General features: G+C 40.9%; 1 protein-coding gene across 6 annotated transcripts in view; it reads right to left on the bottom strand.

Moving 5' to 3' along the window:
- ASTN1 (astrotactin 1) overlaps nucleotides 1-23821 on the bottom strand; it is a 606833-nt gene that overhangs the window by 162626 nt on the left and 420386 nt on the right. For 4 of the 6 annotated variants that reach the window (XM_069737796.1, XM_069737799.1, XM_069737797.1 and 1 more), the window contains 5 exons: nucleotides 13232-13339; nucleotides 11607-11759; nucleotides 9667-9834; nucleotides 9265-9349; nucleotides 8025-8099 (listed from right to left, as the gene is read on the bottom strand). In XM_069737796.1, coding sequence (XP_069593897.1) covers nucleotides 8025-8099; nucleotides 9265-9349; nucleotides 9667-9834; nucleotides 11607-11759; nucleotides 13232-13339 — 589 coding nt within the window. The remainder of the gene's footprint in view (nucleotides 1-8024; nucleotides 8100-9264; nucleotides 9350-9666; nucleotides 9835-11606; nucleotides 11760-13231; nucleotides 13340-23821) is intronic. The other 2 variants (XM_069737798.1, XM_069737802.1) reach the window with 1 other exon arrangement.

Below are 23821 nucleotides of genomic sequence, written 5' to 3'. Positions count from 1 at the left end.
GTGTTACCTACTGTATATAGAGGGGTTATTAGTCATTGTACAGGAAGAGGAGGTGAGCTGTGACATCACCTATTGTGAATGGTGGATCCTGTGATATCTACTGCATATAGAGGTATTATTAGTCATTGTACAGGAGGAGGAGGTGAGCTGTGACATCATCTATTGTGAATGGTGGATCCTGTGTTATCTACTGTATATAGAGGTGTTATCAGTCTTTGTACAGGGGGAGGAGGTGAGCTGTGACATTACCTGTTGTGAATTGTGGATCCTGTGTCATCTACTGTATATAGAGGTGTTATCAGTCTTTGTACAGGAGGGGGAGGAGGTGATCTGAGACATCACCTGTCGTAAATGGTGGATCCTGACTTATTTACTGTATATAGAGATGTTATCAATCATTGTATAGGAAAAGAAGGAGAAGGTGAGCTGTGACATCACCTACTGCGAATGGCAGATGCATTTTTATCTATTGAAGATTGTGGATCCTATGTAATTTACTACATATACTGGTATTATCAATCATTATACAGGAGGAGGAGGTGAGCTGTGACAGCTATTGTGATTGGTGGATCCTGTGTTATCTACTGTATATAAAGGTGTTATTATCAGTCATTGTACAGGAGGAGGAGGTGAGCTGTGACATCACCTACTGCGAATGGCAGATGCATTTTTATCTATTGAAGATTGTGGATCCTATGTAATTAACTATACATACTGGTATTATCAGTCATTGTACAGGAGGAGGTGAGTTGTGACACCTATTGTAAATGGTGCGGTCATAAGGCTTAAGATAGTGCGTTATTTTACTGCCGATATTAACAGATAAAACCAAAAATATTGAATTGTTCCCCTCAGGTCCTGTTCTGGTGCTTGTCCCATCACCACTGCTCTGTGATTGTTAAATGGGCTTTTATGGACATCTCACATTTGTTACGGAAAGAACAAGAAGCAAAGAGCATCAGAGGAGCTATCAAGGATAAGAAAAACACGGCAGCTAGAGATGAGTACTTTGATTTGAGGCAAATTGAATTTTTCTTAAATAAAAAAAATGGTATAATTAGAAACTGAATATTTTGCAATTAGTTTTGTAGAAATCGAGCAAATTAGCAGCCAGAAAAATGTTATATTTCCCCCTCCTTGGTCCTTCCGAAGCTTCCATCGCCGGTCCTCCCATTGGCTCGTCTCCCTTCTATCTGTTGTCTTTTATGTTCTCGCTTTTATCTGCCTTCCGGAAAGGTTTTCCATTCTCTAGGCGAAAAGCCGTGATGTGGCACAGGACCCACGTAATTGACGGGCGCACATGCCAGCTTCCAGCGTGACACACGTCATTGAGATGCATCGTGCCACGCGTTATGATGGCCGGAAGCAAGATTAAATAAAGAGAATATAGAAGTTCCAGCCGAAGGACCGGCGGAGGGATAGCAAAGGGGAGGGACGAGGTCAGGCTGTAGAATTCTTTTTTTTTTTTGTTTTAACCCCTTCCAGGTCTATTCAATTGGCATCAAATTTATTAGGTGCCAATTATTATTTTTTTTACCCCTGAAGTCAGCAAATCTGCTTGAAATTAATTTTGGGAAATTTTCTCAATTTTAATGGTCGCTTTTCTATCACACTCAACGATACCCCTGTAACATAGTAACATAGTAACATAGTTAGTAAGGCCGAAAAAAGACATTTGTCCATCCAGTTCAGCCTATATTCCGTCATAATAAATCCCCAGATCTACGTCCTTTTACAGAACCTAATAATTGTATGATACAATATTGTTCTGCTCCAGGAAGACATCCAGGCCTCTCTTGAACCCCTCGACTGAGTTCGCCATCACCACCTCCTCAGGCAAGCAATTCCAGATTCTCACTGCCCTAACAGTAAAGAATCCTCTTCTATGTTGGTGGAAAAACCTTCTCTCCTCCAGACGCAAAGAATGCCCCCTTGTGCCCGTCACCTTCCTTGGTATAAACAGATCCTCAGCGAGATATTTGTATTGTCCCCTTATATACTTATACATGGTTATTAGATCGCCCCTCAGTCGTCTTTTTTCTAGACTAAATAATCCTAATTTCGCTAATCTATCTGGGTATTGTAGTTCTCCCATCCCCTTTATTAATTTTGTTGCCCTCCTTTGTACTCTCTCTAGTTCCATTATATCCTTCCTGAGCACCGGTGCCCAAAACTGGACACAGTACTCCATGTGCGGTCTAACTAGGGATTTGTACAGAGGCAGTATAATGCTCTCATCATGTGTATCCAGACCTCTTTTAATGCACCCCATGATCCTGTTTGCCTTGGCAGCTGCTGCCTGGCACTGGCTGCTCCAGGTAAGTTTATCATTAACTAGGATCCCCAAGTCCTTCTCCCTGTCAGATTTACCCAGTGGTTTCCCATTCAGTGTGTAATGGTGATATTGATTCCCTCTTCCCATGTGTATAACCTTACATTTATCATTGTTAAACCTCATCTGCCACCTTTCAGCCCAAGTTTCCAACTTATCCAGATCCATCTGTAGCAGAATACTATCTTCTCTTGTATTAACTGCTTTACATAGTTTTGTATCATCTGCAAATATCGATATTTTACTGTGTAAACCTTCTACCAGATCATTAATGAATATGTTGAAGAGAACAGGTCCCAATACTGACCCCTGCGGTACCCCACTGGTCACAGCGACCCAGTTAGAGACTATACCATTTATAACCACCCTCTGCTTTCTATCACTAAGCCAGTTACTAACCCATTTACACACATTTTCCCCCAGACCAAGCATTCTCATTTTGTGTACCAACCTCTTGTGCGGCACGGTATCAAACGCTTTGGAAAAATCGAGATATACCACGTCCAATGACTCACCGTGGTCCAGCCTATAGCTTACCTCTTCATAAAAACTGATTAGATTGGTTTGACAGGAGCGATTTCTCATAAACCCATGCTGATATGGAGTTAAACAGTTATTCTCATTGAGATAATCCAGAATAACATCCCTCAGAAACCCTTCAAATATTTTACCAACAATAGAGGTTAGACTTACTGGCCTATAATTTCCAGGTTCACTTTTAGAGCCCTTTTTGAATATTGGCACCACATTTGCTATGCGCCAGTCCTGCGGAACAGACCCTGTCGCTATAGAGTCCCTAAAAATAAGAAATAATGGTTTATCTATTACATTACTTAGTTCCCTTAGTACTCGTGGGTGTATGCCATCCGGACCCGGAGATTTATCTATTTTAATCTTATTTAGCCGGTTTCGCACCTCTTCTTGGGTTAGATTGGTGACCCTTAATATAGGGTTTTCATTGTTTCTTGGGATTTCACCTAGCATTTCATTTTCCACCGTGAATACCGTGGAGAAGAAGGTGTTTAATATGTTAGCTTTTTCCTCGTCATCTACAACCATTCTTTCCTCACTATTTTTTAAGGGGCCTACATTTTCAGTTTTTATTCTTTTACTATTGATATAGTTGAAGAACAGTTTGGGATTAGTTTTACTCTCCTTAGCAATGTGCTTCTCTGTTTCCTTTTTGGCAGCTTTAATTAGTTTTTTAGATAAAGTATTTTTCTCCCTATAGTTTTTTAGAACTTCAATGGTGCCATCCTGCTTTAGTAGTGCAAATGCTTTCTTTTTACTGTTAATTGCCTGTCTTACTTCTTTGTTTAGCCACATTGGGTTTTTCCTATTTCTAGTCCTTTTATTCCCACAAGGTATAAACCGCTTACACTGCCTATTTAGGATGTTCTTAAACATTTCCCATTTATTATCTGTATTCTCATTTCTGAGGATATTGTCCCAGTCTACCAGATTAAGGGCATCTCTAAGCTGGTCAAACTTTGCCTTCCTAAAGTTCAGTGTTTTTGTGACTCCCTGACAAGTCCCCCTAGTGAAAGACAGGTGAAACTGCACAATATTGTGGTCGCTATTTCCTAGATGCCCAACCACCTGCAGATTTGTTATTCTGTCAGGTCTATTAGATAGTATTAGGTCTAAAAGTGCTGCTCCTCTGGTTGGATTCTGCACCAATTGTGAAAGATAATTTTTCTTGGTTATTAGCAGAAACCTGTTGCCTTTATGGGTTTCACAGGTTTCTGTTTCCCAGTTAATATCCGGGTAGTTAAAGTCCCCCATAACCAGGACCTCATTATGGGTTGCAGCTTCATCTATCTGCTTTAGAAGTAGACTTTCCATGGTTTCTGTTATATTTGGGGGTTTGTAACAGACCCCAATGAGAATTTTGTTACCATTTTTCCCTCCATGAATTTCAACCCATATGGACTCGACATCTTCATTTCCTTCGCTAATATCCTCCCTTAAAGTGGACTTTAGACAAGACTTTACATAGAGACAAACCCCTCCTCCTCTCTGTCTTCAAGGCTGTGAGTGGTATTGCAGATCTGCATCTTTCTCTCCAATGGAGCTGATTAAGCTTCGATCCCGAACACAATCTACAGACCGGGATGTTGTTTTTGAAAGAATAGTCTTGATGCAATTTATGAAAGACGTTTTTTTGCCAAGGGAAGAGTGGTAGTCTTTGATTAAAGGAAATCTGGCACCGGCATCTTGCTACTTAATCTAAGAGCCGCATTATGTAGGGGCAGAGACACTGATTCCAGCAATGTGTCACTTCTTGCTTGCTCGATTGAGATGCTTGCTGCAGCTTTGATAAAAATACAGTTTTATCAGCAGGAGATTATCACTAGAGGATTAGTAAAGTTGATGCTGTGTACTCCTCCAAATTCATGTGCTCTGTGTAACCTTATCCCCAGCACCGATGGCAGCTTTCTGCCTATGCACAGTGTACACACAAATCTATCAGAGGTATGGGCGTGGTTATACAGAACTCAGCATTTAGAGAACTGCTAGATCTGCAGCAGATAAATCTAATTTTATCAGAATATCAGGGTTGTCATGTTATTATTTTGTCAGGGTCTCAGTCTCTACATTATGGTGCTCAAAAATGGGATGGCAAAAACCTGGTGACAGATTCCCTTTAATTAATGTTTGATAATCTATTTATCTTTTAAAACATTTTGTACTTAGACATATAAACTCAATGTACCACAAATTCTAGAGTTTAAAAGGAACTTGTCATTCAAAAAATGCTATTATTCTGCAGATGTGGGATTAATCTGCAGGCTAATGCCTTTCTGAAGCTGCCCAGTGTCGGCACTGAAAGCCCCGCTGCCAGGAGGAAATTACCTGTATTCCTCTCAGTAGCCTTTCAGTCACTGGCAGATAGACGGCTCTCATGAAGTGCTGCCTGTCAGTCAGTTCTAAGGTGCGATTACAGCTGCAAATCACTATGCACAGAGCAGTGACTAAAGCCCTGGCGGTGGTGCCTCTATGACTGAAAGCTGGAGGCTGCAGGGAGAAATAAAATCTCTTTCCTCCAGGCAGCTGGGCTCTCAGTGTGAGTGCTGGGTAGATTCAAAACAGTATTATCCTGCAGACTAATCCCATATCTGCAGGTTAATAGAGTTTTCGTTTACATGACATGTTCCCTTTAAAAAATATATTATAAACATTTATTTTTTTTTAAATATATAGAAGCTGCAGTTTTCACCTCCTGGAATACTGAGTCAATATTTTGTATCAGGATTTTACAAGACTGTTTAAAAAAGCGTCTGTGAATCCATCACGCAAAAATACTATATATTGTACAGAAATTCTGAAACATGTTGTGACATGAAAAGATTCATTGCGGAGCACCCTGGACCTTGAGGTCATGGCTGTTATTCTAGTCCTTGGTGTCTGTCAGCCTGCGAGACATTACAAATGAAGGTGATGGGCAAATATGACCGTAAGAGATGCTTCTCAGAGAGGAGAAGGTGCTGGTAGCTGTCAAGGTCACAGGCCGAGTACACAACCATGATGCCAACTTTTGTGATATATGCTTTATATTACGCTTCTCATATATATATATATATATATATATATATATATATATATATATATATGAAGAGTTCCATAAATTGTTTGTGTTGCACCTAGCAAATATGAGTAAACCATTTCCTACAGCGAGTGCGGAAAATAGTAATGATCTGATCTGCCCTTATTGGTGATACGGCCTTTGGATATTTTTTTTTTCTGCATAATTTTCCACAATTATGTTCAACAAATGAACTTTACTTAAAGGGAACCTGTCAGCAGGATTGTGCCCAGTAACCTACAGACAGTGTCAGGTCGGCGCCGTTATACTGATTACAATGATACCTGGCCTTTATATGTGGTGCTCTGATTAGGTATGCTCCAGTATGGCTTCTGACAGGTCACTGATTGCTCACTGACCTGCCCCCTAGTTTACATAATGAATATTATACAGTATATACATATATATGCAATATATATGTATATAGTATATGTCAAAAAAATGGAAAAAAAACATGTGCAGCCCGGCCCCAGAGCACGAGTATATGATTAACTCAAAACTGAAAATAAAGATTAAGCAACGACCACAAGACGTATTTCATCACCAGGTACCACTGTAATCATTATAATGGCGCTGACCTGACAGTGTCTGTAGGTTTCTGAGCACAATCCTGCTGACAGGTTCACTTTAAAGAGGTGTTCTCAAGATCAATGTTCAAGAGCGCTCTCCTGCCTCCCAGCTCCCTGTTTGCTTCTTGGCAGCGCATTTCCAAAGATTGACAGGTCAGGTTAACGGCATGGTTGGGCCACTGGGCCAAACTGAGGGCTCTCCACTGCTGCTGCCATAGGCAGTTTTGCCTTTGCAGCATGGGAGGAGATAAAGCTGACCAGATCCAACAAGCATCCGAGTGCTGCTCTGATTGCCTAGGAGACCGGCCACCTCTACTAGAGAAAATGAGCAATAAGCTACAGACTTATAAATTCCTCCGTGCATTACAATTCTATTCATCTATATATAATTGTCTAAGGGGTACTTCCATATGTCTGTCTTTCTGTCTGTCTGTAACGGAAATCTCGCGTCGCTGGCGACCGCGACCAATCAGCGACGGGCACAGTCCGGCCAAGAATTAGTCCCTCCCTACTTCTGTCCAGTCAGTACCTGGTGCCCGCTCCATACTCCCCTCCAGTCATCCAGTCAGCGCTCACACAGGGTTAATAACAGCGTTAACGGGCCACGTTATGCCACGGGTCACGCACTCCGTTATCGCTGCTATTAACCCTGTGTGACCAACTTTTTACTATTGATGCTGCCTATGCAGCATCAATAGTAAAAAGATCTAATGTTAAAAATAATAAAAAAACATAAAACCTGCTATTCTCACCTTCTATCGTCCGCCGATGCACGCACGGCTGCCGCCAGCTTCTGTTCCCAGAGATGCATTGCAAAACTACCCAGAAGACTTAGCGGTCTCGCAATGCATCACTGGGAACTGAAGCTGGCGGCAGCAGCGCGTGCATCGTGACAGCTTCGCTGGACGCTGGCGGGTGAGTATATAGCTATTTTTTTATTTAATTTTTTTTTTAACAGGGATATGGTGCCCACACTGCTATATACTACTTGGGCTGTGTTATATACTGCGTGACTGCTATATACTACGTGGGCAGCGTTATATACTGCGTGGGCTGTGTTATATACTGTAGGCTGTGTTATATACTGCGTGGGCTGTGCTATATATTACGTGGGCTATGTTATATACTGTGTGGCTGCTATATACTATGTGGCCAGTGTTATATACTACGTGGGCAGTGTTATATACTGCGTGGGCTGTGTTATATACTGCGTGGCCACTGTTATATACTGCGTGGCCTGTGTTATATACAGCATTGGGTGTGTTATATACTGCGTGGGCTGTGTTATATACTGCGTGGGCTGTGCTATATATTACGTGGGCTGTGTTATATACTGCGTGTCTGCTATATACTACATGGCTCCTATATACTATGTGGCCTGTGCTGTATACTATGTGGCTGCTATATACATACATACATACATATTCTAGAATACCCAATGCGTTAGAATCGGGCCACCATCTACTTTATCATATTGAGACAACTCCTTTAATAACTTAAGTTAGGAATCACTGATATTTGTAATCTTGTACTATACCTGAATATCTTGTCTGCTGGCTGTTCCCCTAAAACAAGATCAAATCCCCTCTGAAACATGGTGTATGGCCAGGGGCTACATAAAAAGGAAAATACATAAATAACAAAAATAAATTAATTAGAAAGAAACTAAAAAGAAACTAAAACATTTGAATAATGAAAAAAAAGTAATAAAAAGTAAACTGTATCTTAAAGGGAACCTGTCAGCATGATTTTGCAAGTTAAAGTAAAGACTTGGCTGTAATAGAGCTGTTATGCAGATTTAATTGATACCTTCAGTGAAGAAACCGCTTTGTAGCTCTTTAATCCACTTCCGCATTTGAAGTCTTTGATTAATGAGATTTAGGTGCACAGAGGCCGGACTGTGCATTGGGTCTTCTCCTGCCCTAGCATTTCTGCCTGCCTCCTGTGTTTGATTGGCAGATTACTGATTTTTCAGTGACCGGCCTCCTGTTTGAAAATTTTCAATGGTGCTGTCCTTGCCACGGGAAGCGAGAGCACAGGGCGGGAGGCGAAGGCCAAGTGCACAGTCCAGCCTATGTGCACCTAAATCTCATTACCTGAAAACTTCAAATGCTGATTAAAGAGCCACAAGGTGCATCTCTTCACTAAAGGTATTGACTTAATCTGTATAACATAGCCATCATGGCCTTTAGCTTAGCTTGCAAAATGGTGCTAACTCTTTCTCTTTAACAGTATTGAATGAGATTAGAACAATATGGCTGCTTTCTTCCAAATACAGGGCCTCTCGTGTCCATAGGTTGCGTCTGGTATTGCAGTTGATCCCCTATTCTAGTAATTGGAGCCCAATGACAGCACCTGACTGTTCATAGATCAGAGTGCTGCTGTGTCAGATATCCTTTACGTATCTCATACAACCCTTTGCCTTGAATTTCATTTTGGTGATAGCCTTCAGAAAGTTCTGCATACAAAATGTGGACGTATATACACCAAGAATGCTCTCAGCTATTCTATGTTTATGTATTATTTAAAACATAACGATTCCAAAACATTTTTTCAGGACTCTACATTTTTCCATTTCTCTTAGAAATGTATAAATACACAGACAATGGAAAGAGAGACTCTAAACCAATCCCACCCAATACGGATAATACGGAGAAATAACCCAACCTAAACAATGAATTTTACAGCCTCATTGGGAAATTTCGGAAGATTAATGTGGGAGGATATCCATATTAGAAATATAAACATGGCAGAAATGATTGGTTTCCGGTACGTACCCTTGGTTTGTACCCCATTCATTCCGAATACAGAGGTGCTTATGCACTGGATCTCTCATGTAGCCTTCATGGCATAAACATTCTCCTGGAAGTAGAAAGAAAATTTGTCTCATAGACCCGTCATGACCCCTACTCTACTAAGATTGTTTCATGAAGAATTAAAAAAAATGTGGTCTAGATTGAATACATTTCAGGTTATAAAAATTAAAGTGTTTAAGAACTTGATATTGCTCAATGCTCTGTTAAGTTGATTGAAATTAGGAAATGTAATCATTATGTAATTGATTTTAAGAGTCACCCTAGATTGGTTGAAGCTTAACGAGTTCCCCTATCTAAAAGCATTCATTATTGCAAAAACTGTATAAAAAAGCCAATACTTACGGTGATCAAAAGATTTAATACCTGTTTCAGGGTCACATAAATGCTCACAAGGGTCCAGAATTCGTTTGGCACAAAGGTCTAAGGCCCAGGGACCACTGGAGTTCATTTGTGAGAAGAGAACTACCTGTGCAGGGTTCAACCAGTCACTGGCATCTAACTGGCTGCCCTCCAGGAGGATGAAGCGACTTCCTAAAAGTAAGGGATAACATGTGAGTTACTCATCATATATGCCAGTGCACGCTCACAATTATTACTTGAAAGCATAGTGAATGTATGTGAATTATGTGAAACATTTTCTCATTTGTTGAAATATTATTATGGTTGGGTTTCATTGGCCAAGAAGTTGTGGTGGTGCACCATCTTGGGTGTCAGGTCCGAGCATTCCTACATGAACAGTTTCCTGGAAAGTGGATTGGTCGTCATTGACCAGTTGAATTGCGTACCAAGGTCTCTTGATCTGACCCCCTTAGACTTTTATCTTTGGGGTCTTCTGAAGGCAATTGTCTATGCAGTAAAGATATGAGATGTGCAGCATCTGAATCAACGGATACTAGAAGCCCGTGCTAGCATTTCTTCTGAGGTGTTGCTATCAGTGTCTCATGAGTGGGAGAAGAGGGTTGCATTGACAATCCAACACAATGGGCAGCACTTTGAACACATTTTATAAGTGGTCATAAACATGTAAATAATCATGATTCATGAAAGAATAAAGTCATGTTAAGACCATTGTTTTTCTTGTGATATTCTCAATAAGTTTGATGTGTCACATGACCCTCTTCCCATTGGAAAAAATAAAGTTGGATAAAAAAAGGGCTGACTTCAAAATGGCTGCCACGGTCACCACCCATCTTGAAAAGTTTTCCTCCTCCCATATACTAATGTGGCGCAAGCAGGAAGTTGATATCACCAACCATTCCCATTTTATTTAGGTGTATCCATATAAATGGCTGACCATGTATATATATATATATAAATGTGTGTGTGTGTGTGTGTGTGTGTGTGTGCGTACAGCGCTAGCAAAAATTAAAAGACCAATGCAAAATGTTCAGTTTGTCCGATTTTTCTCTTTATAGGTATATTTTTGAGTAAAATATAAATTGTTCTTTTAGTCTATAAACTTCTGACAACATGTCTCTGAATTTCCAAGCAATAAATTTTGTATTTTTTTTCTGAAAAGGAGAAATGGTCAAACCAGTGCTTAAAAGACCTCAAATAATGCAAAGAAAACAAGTTCATAATCATTTAGAAACAACAATACTAATGTTTTAACTCAGGAAGAGTTCAGAAATCAATATTTGGTGGAATAACCATGATTTTTAATCACAGCTTTCATGTGTCTTGGCGTGCTTTCCACCAGTTTTCACACTGCTCCTGGCGCAGACATTTAAGCAGTTCCTCTTTGTTTGATGGCTTGTGGCTATCCATCATCCTCTTGATTACATTCCAGAGGTTTTCAATGGGGTTCACGTCTGGAGATTGAGCTGCCCATGGCAGGGTTGTGATGTGGTGGTAATTTTTGCCAGAGCTGTACATATAGATAGATAGATAGATAGATAGATAGATAGATAGATAGATAGATAGATAGATAGATAGATAGATAGATAGATAGATAGGTAGATCGATATTGTAGATAGATAGATCTTTACATATCTATATAGATATAGTGACATAAATACTGCACAGGACTCGATGTACTAGAAGCTAGAATAAAATGTACTTGTGTCTTTGTGTTTTAGATGTATTATGATAATAAGTATTGTAGACACCTTGCACATCAATTGTGGATAGATGATCTTGCCAGAGTAGAGAGCAGCCATATGATGTTGTTTAGGTGAACCTGTATGGCTTTTTACACCTACACATATTTTCTACCATCATGTTCTTTGTCATTTCCCTCTTCTTGACGAACACCCACTACCCTTGTGTTATAAGGACAGTCTTGCTTTGAAGTATAACCTTACCATCAGCAATAAGGTGCTCTGGAACATGAAGTGTAATCCTCACAATCAAAGGGCAGCTGATATGGGATGAACATACCAAGCCAATAACACAGCTGGTTATACTGAGAAGGGTCAGAGTCATCTTGTTGACAGGACTACGTGGAGAACCTACTGCTGAAATAAAAATAAAAGAAATAGGATTATTATGGGATCATAGTCAGCAACGCAAGCAAGCGGCAAGAACATGTAACTACAATACACATGTTTACCGTATACATAGTCATCGGAGTTGAACCCATCATCATGATTTTGACACAACGAAAGAAAACTTAAAGATAAAGTAGCTGATACTTTCCATATGAAATATACATTTAGGGATGAGTCTGGTGACAATCAGGAGACTGGAAACAGATATTCGTGGCACGTTGAGGAAACAGTGGCCATTCTTGTTCCATATTCTCTATGTATTGATAACAGTTACTTTTTGTACTTGCTCCACAGCCATGCCTTTCTCATATATGACCATGGTAATCCTCTATTCAGTCCTAAACTGTATATAACTTGGAAGGAAGTGTGTTGATTTCTCACTAGAAAAAAAAAACTTTGAAGGATAGCTAACACATACTGCCCAAACCACTGGCAGCATGTATCAGATGCTGGCTGTATGATTTCCGCTATGTATATTTGACTCAAAAAATGGTGCAGTGTTTTAGAGAAAAACATTCTTCAAAACCTGCATGGGTAATCCATTGGAAAGGTTGGTCCTTGACGTCTTCTCTCCACCTTCACTTTCTGAATGACAGCTCTCTCCTTGCATAAGTGTAAAGGGAGAGACACTTGAGTTATTGGCAGGGGATGGAGAGAAACCACTGGGGACCCACCAGTCCAGCTAGTCTCCTGTGGTTTTTGCGCCAAAACACTTTAGTGTCATAACCTTCATGGCTGAAATCATACCACCAGTGCTTTATAAATGTTGCCCGTGATTTGAGCAGCATGTATCCGCCGTCATGTTCTATTTAAGGAAAACATGAAATTGGCTTAGAGACTTATGGGTCAACCATGGGAAATAAAATATGCAAATAGCCTCTTCACAGAGTAAGAGAGCAGGGTCTTGGGTGTCACCTAATGGAGGCAGAAATCCTAGTAAAATTTAAAGATGGTAGCCAGATGATTCAGAGTATAAAGCTAAATAAGAATTTTCGTCAGGTGGACACCCCAGATGAACCTTGGTGAAACGTGCGTTGAGGAACCAGGCCTACATCACCACCACATCCTACCGCAGTAGAAGTATGTAAATCATTGTAATAACAATGTGGACCCGAGGCACAGTAAACGGTGTATGAAGTTGTAGCCTTGCATTGAGTCAGTCTCTCTTTTTATTTAAAAAAAAAATGTCATTACCATATACCTTCGTTACATTAAGAAAAGTATTTTCTTATGTGAGATATTTTGCCGCGCCTTTTGTTTATGGCTTAATAGAATAATGCCTCGATGTATCGCTAGAAGTTTACAGGCATACAAGTTTATAGGGCTATCTGATAACAGTCCTTAAAAAGGAAAGTTATTATAGGGGAAGCAAAGGTTCAATTTCACCCGAGTCTAAAGGGCCCAATAGGTCATAGATTACATTGCATTATTTCACTGACCTCGGCTTCGTCGCCGGCTGCGAGACGGGTCTGTGTAGAAGGTTAGTTGAGTTTCACTATCCATCTCCCCTCCGCAATCTCCTTCGGGGTTCAGAAAGGCTGAGCCCGCTGTAAGATATAAGTCAGTGTCTTTCGATAAGAAAAATGAAAATAGGACAGGATGGGGCGGAGAAGTGTAGGATCAATGGAATAATCTGATGAAGTATAAATAAACTCACACAAACATATTCCATCGCTCGAGGGGCCAGCAACAAATTGCAAAACGACATACTTCCAAAGCCTCTGGCAGTCAAGAGATTAAAACAAGCGCAAAAAACTATGTAAAGAAATCTTAAGCAGCCGGTAGAGTTTATCTCTTAATTTGCTGTCTCATACTACATCGGATTTTAAGGATACTGTCTGGGGTCATCCTTGGATGGTGATCTGCAGGCCATCGGATGATAGCCATTGGCTACCTACAGAAATTACTTTTATTAGCACATTCACATTTTTTTTCATCTAAAAAATCTTCAATTCAAGGGCACCAGAAGGACAACACACCGCAGCCGAAGCAATCACAAATTTGCTGTTGCCTTGAAAACTATAAAGAACCTCTTAATCTAGGATAAATTGCAGAGTGAAGAGTGATTTAGCCAAACGCGTATTGTTCCAACGTAAAAGAACATGCTGCTAATTTCAGAAAGTGAGAAAATGTAATTACAATAATAAACAGATTGAGGACGCATTTATTTTTCTTCTGCAGCTCTAGGTAATAAAAAAAATAGCCAAAATAGACCGTGCAGAGCGGGGGCCAGTATTTGATCTAGTGGAACCGGATGAGGGCGAAGATCCGCCAGATTGCATTTGGTTATAATATTATTGAATAATCATCATTTCTGGTAATTATTATTAGTTCAGAATGCAATCATTTTGCAATCACAGCTATCCTGTCCTGTTTCCCAAACTCTCTAGCTCATAGAAAGAGGACTCCTCTCTAAGGTATCCATATGTCTTAATAAGATATATGGATGCAGGTTGGCGTAAGAAGGCAACGCTTCACTTTTAGGCTTTGTTAATGATAAGAGACCAATACATGAAAGTGTTTACAGCAGAAATCTGGTGTAAACAATTGTAAAATTGCAAAATTCTTGCACAACACCACATTGTCCAAAAATTATGCCACTTTAGGAGTTTTCACCCCTGTCCTGGTTAGCTCCACCTAAGTGGGTAGAGCATGAGTGGGATGGGAACGCGGCATTGCCTGCCTATCAAGTTCATGACCAGACGTGGCATACCTTACACCAGAAATCTTACTACATTCCCCGACTGGGGTAAGAGTTCTGTCAGGGAACACGGCAGAGCTCAACACTTGTAAGGTGCCCCTGACTCATTAATTGGCTTGTGCCTCTTAATAAATCAGGAGCATCTTACTCCACCATTTTTTGAGGTGTTCAAAAACAACAAGATTTTCAAGTGGTAACCTCTTCAGCAAATGCTTCTTTTTTGGAAAATTTTTGTAGGAGATTTTCTGAAAGTGGTTTTTGAGGAGGATTCCAAAGTGGATCCGTATTTCGTTAACAAAAAAAAACCCCTTAAAAAACTTTGGTGAACATTACCCTAAAGATCCTGAAATCTTGAGTGATCAACTATTATTTGAGCTTTTGGTGATCTATACTTTAAGTATTACATTAAAAAGGAGCAGATGGCTCTAAACTATATTACAGGCTTAAAACTGGCATAACTCTTTTGGAAAGCTAGTAAAAGGTGATCCAGCTTCTTCTCCTCTTGGTGCCAGTTATGCATTGTGCCAACCACAGAAAGTGCTGAAGATGCGGAAAGCTTGTAAAGAGTATAACTCTTGGTGGCCGGTTATGGTGTTCTACTATGGGTAGAAGAAAAACAAGAGACCAATGCGCACTGCTGGAAAAGATGATCGATCAGAGGTAGGAGAACAGTCACTTTATTGAGGCTACGCTTTTTAGCGTCTTATTCAGGCCCAGCCTTGTTTTTCTTAAACACTCTACTGCAAAAGAGTTTTAGGGAAAATGGACATAGTAGGAGGGTTTCCTTTGCTTGGTAGCACCCTCTAAGAATCAGAAGAGGGTGTCGCTAAGTACAAATTGTTCTACATACATGGTTGTATTTGGAGCAGTCACAGTAATCCCCTGGAGTCAGTTTTATGGCGAACATCTGATCACTTCAGCAACTGTTTCAGAAAAAGTTTTGTTGTTGCGACAGACACATTCACATGGAATTACGTTTTCACGTGGTTTTCCTTCTGAAATTTGGCCACAAACCTTACTCTTTCAATTTTACTACGTAATCTGCGCTCATAGCACATTTGTTTCCCTACGGATTTAAAAATCAGCATCCCAGAAAAATATAAAATGTGACAGGTGTACTATTGTGAATGATTCCTCACGCAGATTAGCATCACAGAAAGTGGCTAATCTATGTGCAGATACATAGCATATCAAGCTACACTTCCACGGCAGAAATCCAAGATTCTGCTTTGGATTTTTGTAGCAGATTTTTTTGCAAATCCGCTTTAGATTTTTTTTAAAACACAAAAGAGTTTCACGCTGAATGATACAGTTAATCATGTCTAAAGAGGCCTCGTTACATGCATTTCTTCTATTCATCAAATGCAATGGCCATATGTATGGAATTACGACCAGCAGAGATAATTGTTAGGATAAATTCCATGTTAAGTTTACAAATATTTTACTCCAAAAACTTTATATATTTCTTTGTACAGTAAGTAGAGCAACCTAAACTATTGAGATGAACATCACTAAAACTGCATCCTACGAGAAGTCCCATTTGCCACCCTTTATCAAGCAAGCCATTTTTCATAGCTTTCCCAGTTTAGAAATATAAAAGATTAAACCTGCTTATTGGTCAGATATTTTTGAGTCACCAGTGTTGCACTTTGGATCCACCAAAAACATTCATTTTACTATGCTACAAGAACAGAAACTTAACAACTTAAAACCCGTATAGCTCTCAAGTGGGAATTGGACAGTTCATCCATATGAAGAGCTTAAAGAAAGAGCTAGTTTGCATCTTCTGATTCCGTAACATAACCTTCATCATAAATTTTGCCAAATTTGCTTGGAGGAATGATATTGCATGCATAATTATCCCTATCATCAAAACATGAACGTTACAACAGAACCTTGATGGACATTATTGTAAGTCAACGGAACCACTTGGCACCTGTGGTATGTTTTGTGGCATTATTAATGAAAAACATGACATAGAAGTAGAAGAGAATTATAGGGTAGAATGGTGGGATTGCTTAAGGCCACCACACTACCGACTTTTCCCCCAACTGATAATGTCGGAGGACAGAAGAATTTGACATATTCAATTTTGGACTGCCAATCCATTTTTGTTCTCTAAGATATAAGCTGCCACCAGAGAAGTCAAGCATTGGGGTCTTTCATAGAGAACACACAAGCGCTTCTCAAGGTGAGCTCTCATGATGTATGGAAGAGTTTGGGGAGATGGCTGCCGACTGAACGATCAACAAAACCATCATTCGGCAAACAGTATATGGGGAACTTTAGACTCTTTTCACACTAGCATTTTGGTTTCCCGCCATAATAGGGCCATGACAGCCATGAAGACTTTTTGTTCTTTAACATATCCCAAGAAATCTTGATAGAGTTCATCAACTTCCAATGGGGCTCATCTATGTTCTGTTGGATTTCAAGGATTTTTGACGGCAAAAAAACCCCGGTGCAATCTATGAATCTAAATATTGGAACCCCTGATGAGAAGAGAAAAGAGCCTTGGATAGACAATTTTTATCCAGAGGATTAAATAATTGATTGAAAAGAGAATGGCTTAGTAAGAAATGGGAGATAAGGAGAAAACTGCATTAATGCAAGCACAGAATTATGCACAGTTTATACGGGCAAATGTGATTTAGTAATGGTATAAGTTTTGCAGGGGTTTTTTTTCAGCTGGACAAGACAGAATCTAATTAGATTTTTAATATGTCCACTAATATGCCAGAACATCAGGCACTTCTAAAGCACTGAATAGTGGTGGGGGGTGAAGACATTGTGGTGCGGTCAATTGCTATAGAAAATCTGCAAGGAAGATGGCGGGAAAATGATTGATTCAGTTTGGGACAGATTTAATTTGAGATAATTGGAAGACTTCCAGGAAGTGATGGATTTAAGGCAATTTGCAATAAAATAAGAAGATATGATGCAAGTGGAAATATACATTAATGTATCATCAGCATATAGATGGTGATTTAAACTGTAAGAGTTGATTAGTTTGCCTAAGGAGTATATGGAAAGCAGGAGGAGGCCAAGGACATAACTTAGATATAAGCTGAATGATAGACGTAGGAGGTAGAGAGAAATGTTATATTTGATGAAAAAGTAAAAGCATATTAGAAACGATACAAAACTAAAGTTGCAAAAACCATGTCAAGTTTTATAAACTTCAAACATAAAGTTCAGTCCCATAGACTTTTACATAGGTTTTATTTTTTATTTTTTCCTAGCTCACAGCTAAAGTCTGTCCTGGCCATGACAAAATTATCAGGGCAACACAGAAAACATTAAAACATTACCATGGTCACCTGCAATGGTTGCCATTTATGACACTACAGCTCGAAAATCATCCAGCCATGGCGAGCTCAGGCTTCATTTGAGGCTTAGTATAGTAAGTAGGATTTTATTTTTTTTAATGATAGCATTTAAGAAGTTTTGATGAGATCCTTTTAATTTTTTTTTTTGCGTGAAGATATTATTGAAATATTCTGGACAGTTCACATATGGTAGATAATATAAGAAAACCTAATTATTATAATGTATACATCAACTGAAGAGAGCCAACATGGACAGGCCGCTGAACACAAGCCACTTTACCTAGTAGATATCAAGGACTCCCCAAAGTTTACCTTTTCCACCCCTATTGAAGCATCTGACCTTCACGGCAAAGGCCCTTGGGCTGAATTCTATACGATGGGGACAATGATCAAATAAAAAAAAAAAAAACTAAGTCAGGGTTCAAGGCCAGAAGGTCTGGTGTAGACATTACACAAAACAATAATTAGAAAATCCAGGGGTCAAGTCGAGAAGGGCGTGAGTGAGTTAAACAGAAGAGAAGATGGGGAACAAATCCAAATTGGAATACAAAGGGTCTTCTAAACATAAGTGCACCAGAACTGCATTGGTATACAATAACTATCAAGGGACAGGTGCCACATGGGTTATAAATGGGGCAACATATAGTCCTATGGGCCATCAAACCCTGTCATTGACTGCTAACTGCCCCAGCGATCGACTACTTTTTTTTACCTTTTCTGAAATCATAAATATTCCGGGCTTGGTGGCGTTCCTGCAGGAGGAGAATACAATCGGCCTCCAGTGGAGTCACAACCAGAGTATGCATTGCCCTTCACTAAGGTCCACACCACATTTATTATGAAATGAATCATAAAGAAAAAAATGTAGCATGTACTACTTCCGTAATGTGGGGTATTCTCTACCGGAATGATTACAACATACAGTAGAAGCACAATATAACCATGCAAAAATATAGGCCAACATAGAGACGGTTGTCCATTGTATAGCGCCATGCTATGCAGCTTCACCACGTTCATAAACTATAGCCTCCATGTTTAGGAGGATACATTGTTAGAACAGGTGCAGTAATCTCATTCATGAATATCTCCAAGCAAGGGTGCAACTGAATGTTAAACCATTTCGAGAAATGCTTTATCAGCATAAGAGGACCAATTATTTTAAGATGTTGAATAAGATTTATGTCCATCCATCAAAATGTCACCAACTAGAACTATGGAAACCAAATGCAATATTTCATATTGTATTGGGAAAGCGTAATAATACTCATAAAAGTCACACTTTAGAGAACTTTGGGGTCAACATTATTCAAGGTTATCCATTGTCGATAAAGTCTGTAAAGTGCTGTGGAATTAATGGCGCTATATAAATGAGTAAAATAAATTAATAAAATGAAATTATAGGGAGTAAGGGATTGAAGACCACAGTGCAAAAGGAGGGGCTAGGACTATATACTGATTGTAAATGGTCACTGTCACTTAATTGAACTTTGTATATATCAATAGTACAAGAAATTATAGAAAAAAAAAATTTGCAGTCTATCCAATCTGAAAAATATGATTCTTTCTCTATTTATGAGCCACTTCTGCTCTCCTCCTCCTCAAGAACTAATCAATCACTCAGAAATTAGGCTAAAATCCATTTTGTTCAACACAAGGTGGACTGCCAGCTCGCTGAGGGATCAGATTACAGCTGCCTATTGAAATCAATGAATACTAGAGTGCAGAGAATACGAGGAGGAGAAGGAGGAGGAGGAGGAGGAGGAAGTGTTGTTCTCATTCCAAGGCTGGATTTACGGCTATACTGTCCTCCATGCTCCTTCTGAACATGTACTGTACAACACAGAGAGAGGAGAACAGGAATATATCATTTCTCTGTGTGTACTGTGTGTGGGAGACGTCTCTGAGCTAATGGGATGGAACTAGCTGCTATGATAACTGAAAATGAGAGAAGACCATGCCGAGGAATGCACTGGTGAAAAATGGATCAAATGCATCATGTAATGGCCAGAAATGGTGATATTTATTTCTCATGCACATGAACATGACAACTTATCCTAAAGAGTCACATGAAAAGACAGTTTGAAGTGCCAATGGATTTAAGGGACTAAAGGTACGTGTCGTGATTAGGTAATTCAGAACCACAATGGACCTGGTGGTTAAGAGCACACAAGTGACTTGATAATTACAAACAAAATAGGACAAGCTCTGAGACGTGGGAACTCTGCTGACCGCAATCCCTAATCCTATCATACCACACTAGAGGTAGCCGTGGATTGCGCCTAACGCTCCCTATGCAACTCAGCACAGCCTGAGAAACTAGCTAGCCCTGAAGACAGAAAAATAAGCCTACCTTGCCTCAGAGAAATTCCCCAAAGGAAAAGGCAGCCCCCCACATATAATGACTGTGAGTTAAGATGAAAATACAAACACAGAGATGAAATAGATTTAGCAAAGTGAGGCCCGACTTACTGAATAGACCGAGGATAGGAAAGAGAGCTTTGCGGTCAACACAAAAACCTACAAACAACCACGCAGAGGGGCAAAAAGACCCTCCGCACCGACTAACGGTACGGAGGTGCTCCCTCTGCGTCTCAGAGCTTCCAGCAAGCAAGAAAAAACAAAATAGCAAGCTGGACAGAAAATATAGCAACAAAAGTAACACAAGCAGAACTTAGCTTATGCTGAGCAGACAGGCCACAGGAACGATCCAGGAGAAAGCAAGACCAATACTGGAACATTGACTGGAGGCCAGGATCAAAGCACTAGGTGGAGTTAAATAGAGCAGCACCTAACGACTTAACCTCATCACCTGAGGAAGGAAACTCAGAAGCCGCAGTACCACTCACATCCACCAACGGAAACCCATAGACAGAATCAGCCGAAGTACCACTTGTGACCACAGGAGGGAGCTTGACCACAGAATTCACAACAGTACCCCCCCCTTGAGGAGGGGTCACCGAACCCTCACCAGAGCCCCCAGGCCGACCAGGATGAGCCATATGAAAGGCACGAACAAGATCAGCAGCATGGACATCAGAGGCAAAGACCCAGGAATTATCTTCCTGACCATAACCCTTCCACTTAACCAGATACTGGAGTTTCCGTCTCGAAACACGAGAATCCAAAATCTTCTCCACTATATACTCCAACTCCCCCTCCACCAAAACCGGGGCAGGAGGATCAACAGATGAAACCATAGGTGCCACGTATCTCCGCAACAACGACCTATGGAATACGTTATGGATGGAAAAAGAATCTGGAAGGGTTAAACGAAAAGACACAGGATTAAGAACCTCAGAAATCCTATACGGACCAATGAAACGAGGCTTAAACTTAGGAGAGGAAACCTTCATAGGAATATAACGAGATGACAACCAAACCAAATCCCCAACACGAAGTCGGGGACCCACACAGCGTCTGCGATTAGCGAAACGTTGAGCCTTCTCCTGGGACAAGGTCAAATTGTCCGCTACATGAGTCCAAATCTGCTGCAATCTGTCCACCACCGTATCCACACCAGGACAGTCCAAAGACTCAACCTGCCCTGAAGAGAAACGAGGATGGAACCCAGAATTGCAGAAAAACGGCGAAACCAAGGTAGCCGAGCTGGCCCGATTATTAAGGGCGAATTCAGCCAACGGCAAAAAGGACACCCAATCATCCTGATCAGCAGAAACAAAGCATCTCAGATATGTTTCCAAGGTCTGATTGGTTCGTTCAGTCTGGCCATTTGTCTGAGGATGGAAAGCCGAGGAAAAAGACAAATCAATGCCCATCCTAGTACAAAAGGCTCGCCAAAACCTCGAAACAAACTGGGAACCTCTGTCAGAAACGATGTTCTCTGGAATGCCATGTAAACGAACCACATGCTGGAAGAACAATGGCACCAAATCAGAGGAGGAAGGTAATTTAGACAAGGGTACCAAATGGACCATCTTAGAGAAGCGATCACAAACCACCCAAATGACCGACATTTTTTGAGAGACGGGGAGATCCGAAATAAAATCCATAGAGATATGTGTCCAAGGCCTCTTCGGGACCGGCAAGGGCAAAAGCAACCCACTGGCACGAGAACATCAGGGCTTGGCCCGAGCACAAATCCCACAGGACTGCACAAAAGAACGCACATCCCGCGACAGAGACAGCCACCAAAAGGATCTAGCCACTAAATCTCTGGTACCAAAGACACCAGGATGACCAGCCAACACCGAACAATGAACCTCAGAGATAACCTTATTTGTCCACCTATCAGGGACAAACAGTTTCTCCGCTGGGCAACGATCAGGTTTATTAGCTTGAAATTTTTGCAGCACCCGCCGCAAATCAGGGGAGATGGCAGATACAATTACTCCCTCTTTGAGAATACCCTCCGGCTCAGACAAACCCGGAGAGTCGGGCACAAAACTCCTAGACAGGGCATCCGCCTTCACGTTTTTAGAGCCCGGAAGGTACGAAACCACAAAGTCAAAACGGGAGAAAAACAGCGACCAACGAGCCTGTCTAGGATTCAACCGTTTGGCAGACTCAAGATAAGTCAAGTTCTTGTGATCAGTCAAGACCACCACGCGATGCTTAGCTCCTTCAAGCCAATGACGCCACTCCTCGAATGCCCACTTCATGGCCAGCAACTCTCGATTGCCAACATCATAATTACGCTCAGCAGGCGAAAACTTCCTGGAAAAGAAGGCGCATGGCTTCATCACCGAGCAATCAGAACCTCTTTGCGACAAAACAGCCCCCGCTCCAATTTCAGAAGCATCAACCTCGACCTGGAACGGCAGCGAAACATCTGGTTGACACAACACAGGGGCAGAAGAAAAACGACGCTTTAACTCTTGAAAAGCTTCCACAGCAGCAGAAGACCAATTGACCACATCAGCACCCTTCTTGGTCAAATCGGTCAATGGTTTAGCAATACTAGAAAAATTACAGATGAAGCGACGATAGAAATTAGCAAAGCCCAGGAACTTTTGTAGACTCTTCAGAGATGTCGACTGAGTCCAATCATAAATGGCCTGGACCTTAACAGGGTCCATCTCGATAGTAGAAGGGGAAAAAAATGAACCCCAAAAATGAAACCTTCTGAACACCAAAGAGACACTTTGATCCCTTCACAAACAGAGAATTAGCACGCAGGACCTGGAACACCATTCTGACCTGCTTCACATGAGACTCCCAATCATCCGAGAAGACCAAAATGTCATCCAAGTATACAATCAGGAATTTATCCAGGTACTCTCTGAAGATGTCATGCATAAAGGACTGAAATACTGATGGAGCATTGGCAAGTCCGAATGGCATAACTAGGTACTCAAAATGGCCCTCGGGCGTATTAAATGCAGTTTTCCATTCATCGCCCCGTTTAATACGCACAAGATTATATGCACCACGAAGATCTATCTTGGTGAACCAACTAGCCCCCTTAATCCGAGCAAACAAATCAGATAGCAGCGGCAAGGGGTACTGAAATTTGACCGTGATTTTATTTAGAAGGCGGTAATCAATACAAGGTCTCAGTGAACCATCCTTCTTGGCCACAAAAAAAACCCCTGCTCCCAATGGCGACGATGACGGGCGAATATGACTCTTCTCCAAGGATTCTTTTACGTAACTCTGCATAGCGGCGTGCTCAGGTACAGATAAATTAAACAGTCGACCTTTAGGAAACTTACTACCAGGAATCAAATCGATAGCACAATCACAATCCCTATGCGGAGGTAGGGCATTGGACTTGGGCTCATCGAATACATCCCGGTAATCAGACAAGAACTCTGGGACCTCAGAAGGGGTGGATGATGAGATAGACTGAAATGGAACATCACCATGTACCCCCTGACAACCCCAGCTGGACACAGACATAGATTTCCAATCTAATACTGGGTTATGGACTTGTAGCCATGGCAACCCCAACACGACCACATCATGCAAATTATGCAACACCAGAAAGCGAATATCCTCCTGGTGCGCAGGAGCCATGCACATGGTCAGCTGGGTCCAAT

The sequence above is a fragment of the Ranitomeya imitator genome, chromosome 8 (genome assembly GCF_032444005.1).
Source record: "Ranitomeya imitator isolate aRanImi1 chromosome 8, aRanImi1.pri, whole genome shotgun sequence".
Classification (NCBI taxonomy): domain Eukaryota; kingdom Metazoa; phylum Chordata; class Amphibia; order Anura; family Dendrobatidae; genus Ranitomeya; species Ranitomeya imitator.
Note: the sequence above shows the minus strand (reverse complement) of the source record. Positions and strands in the feature narration are given on the sequence as shown.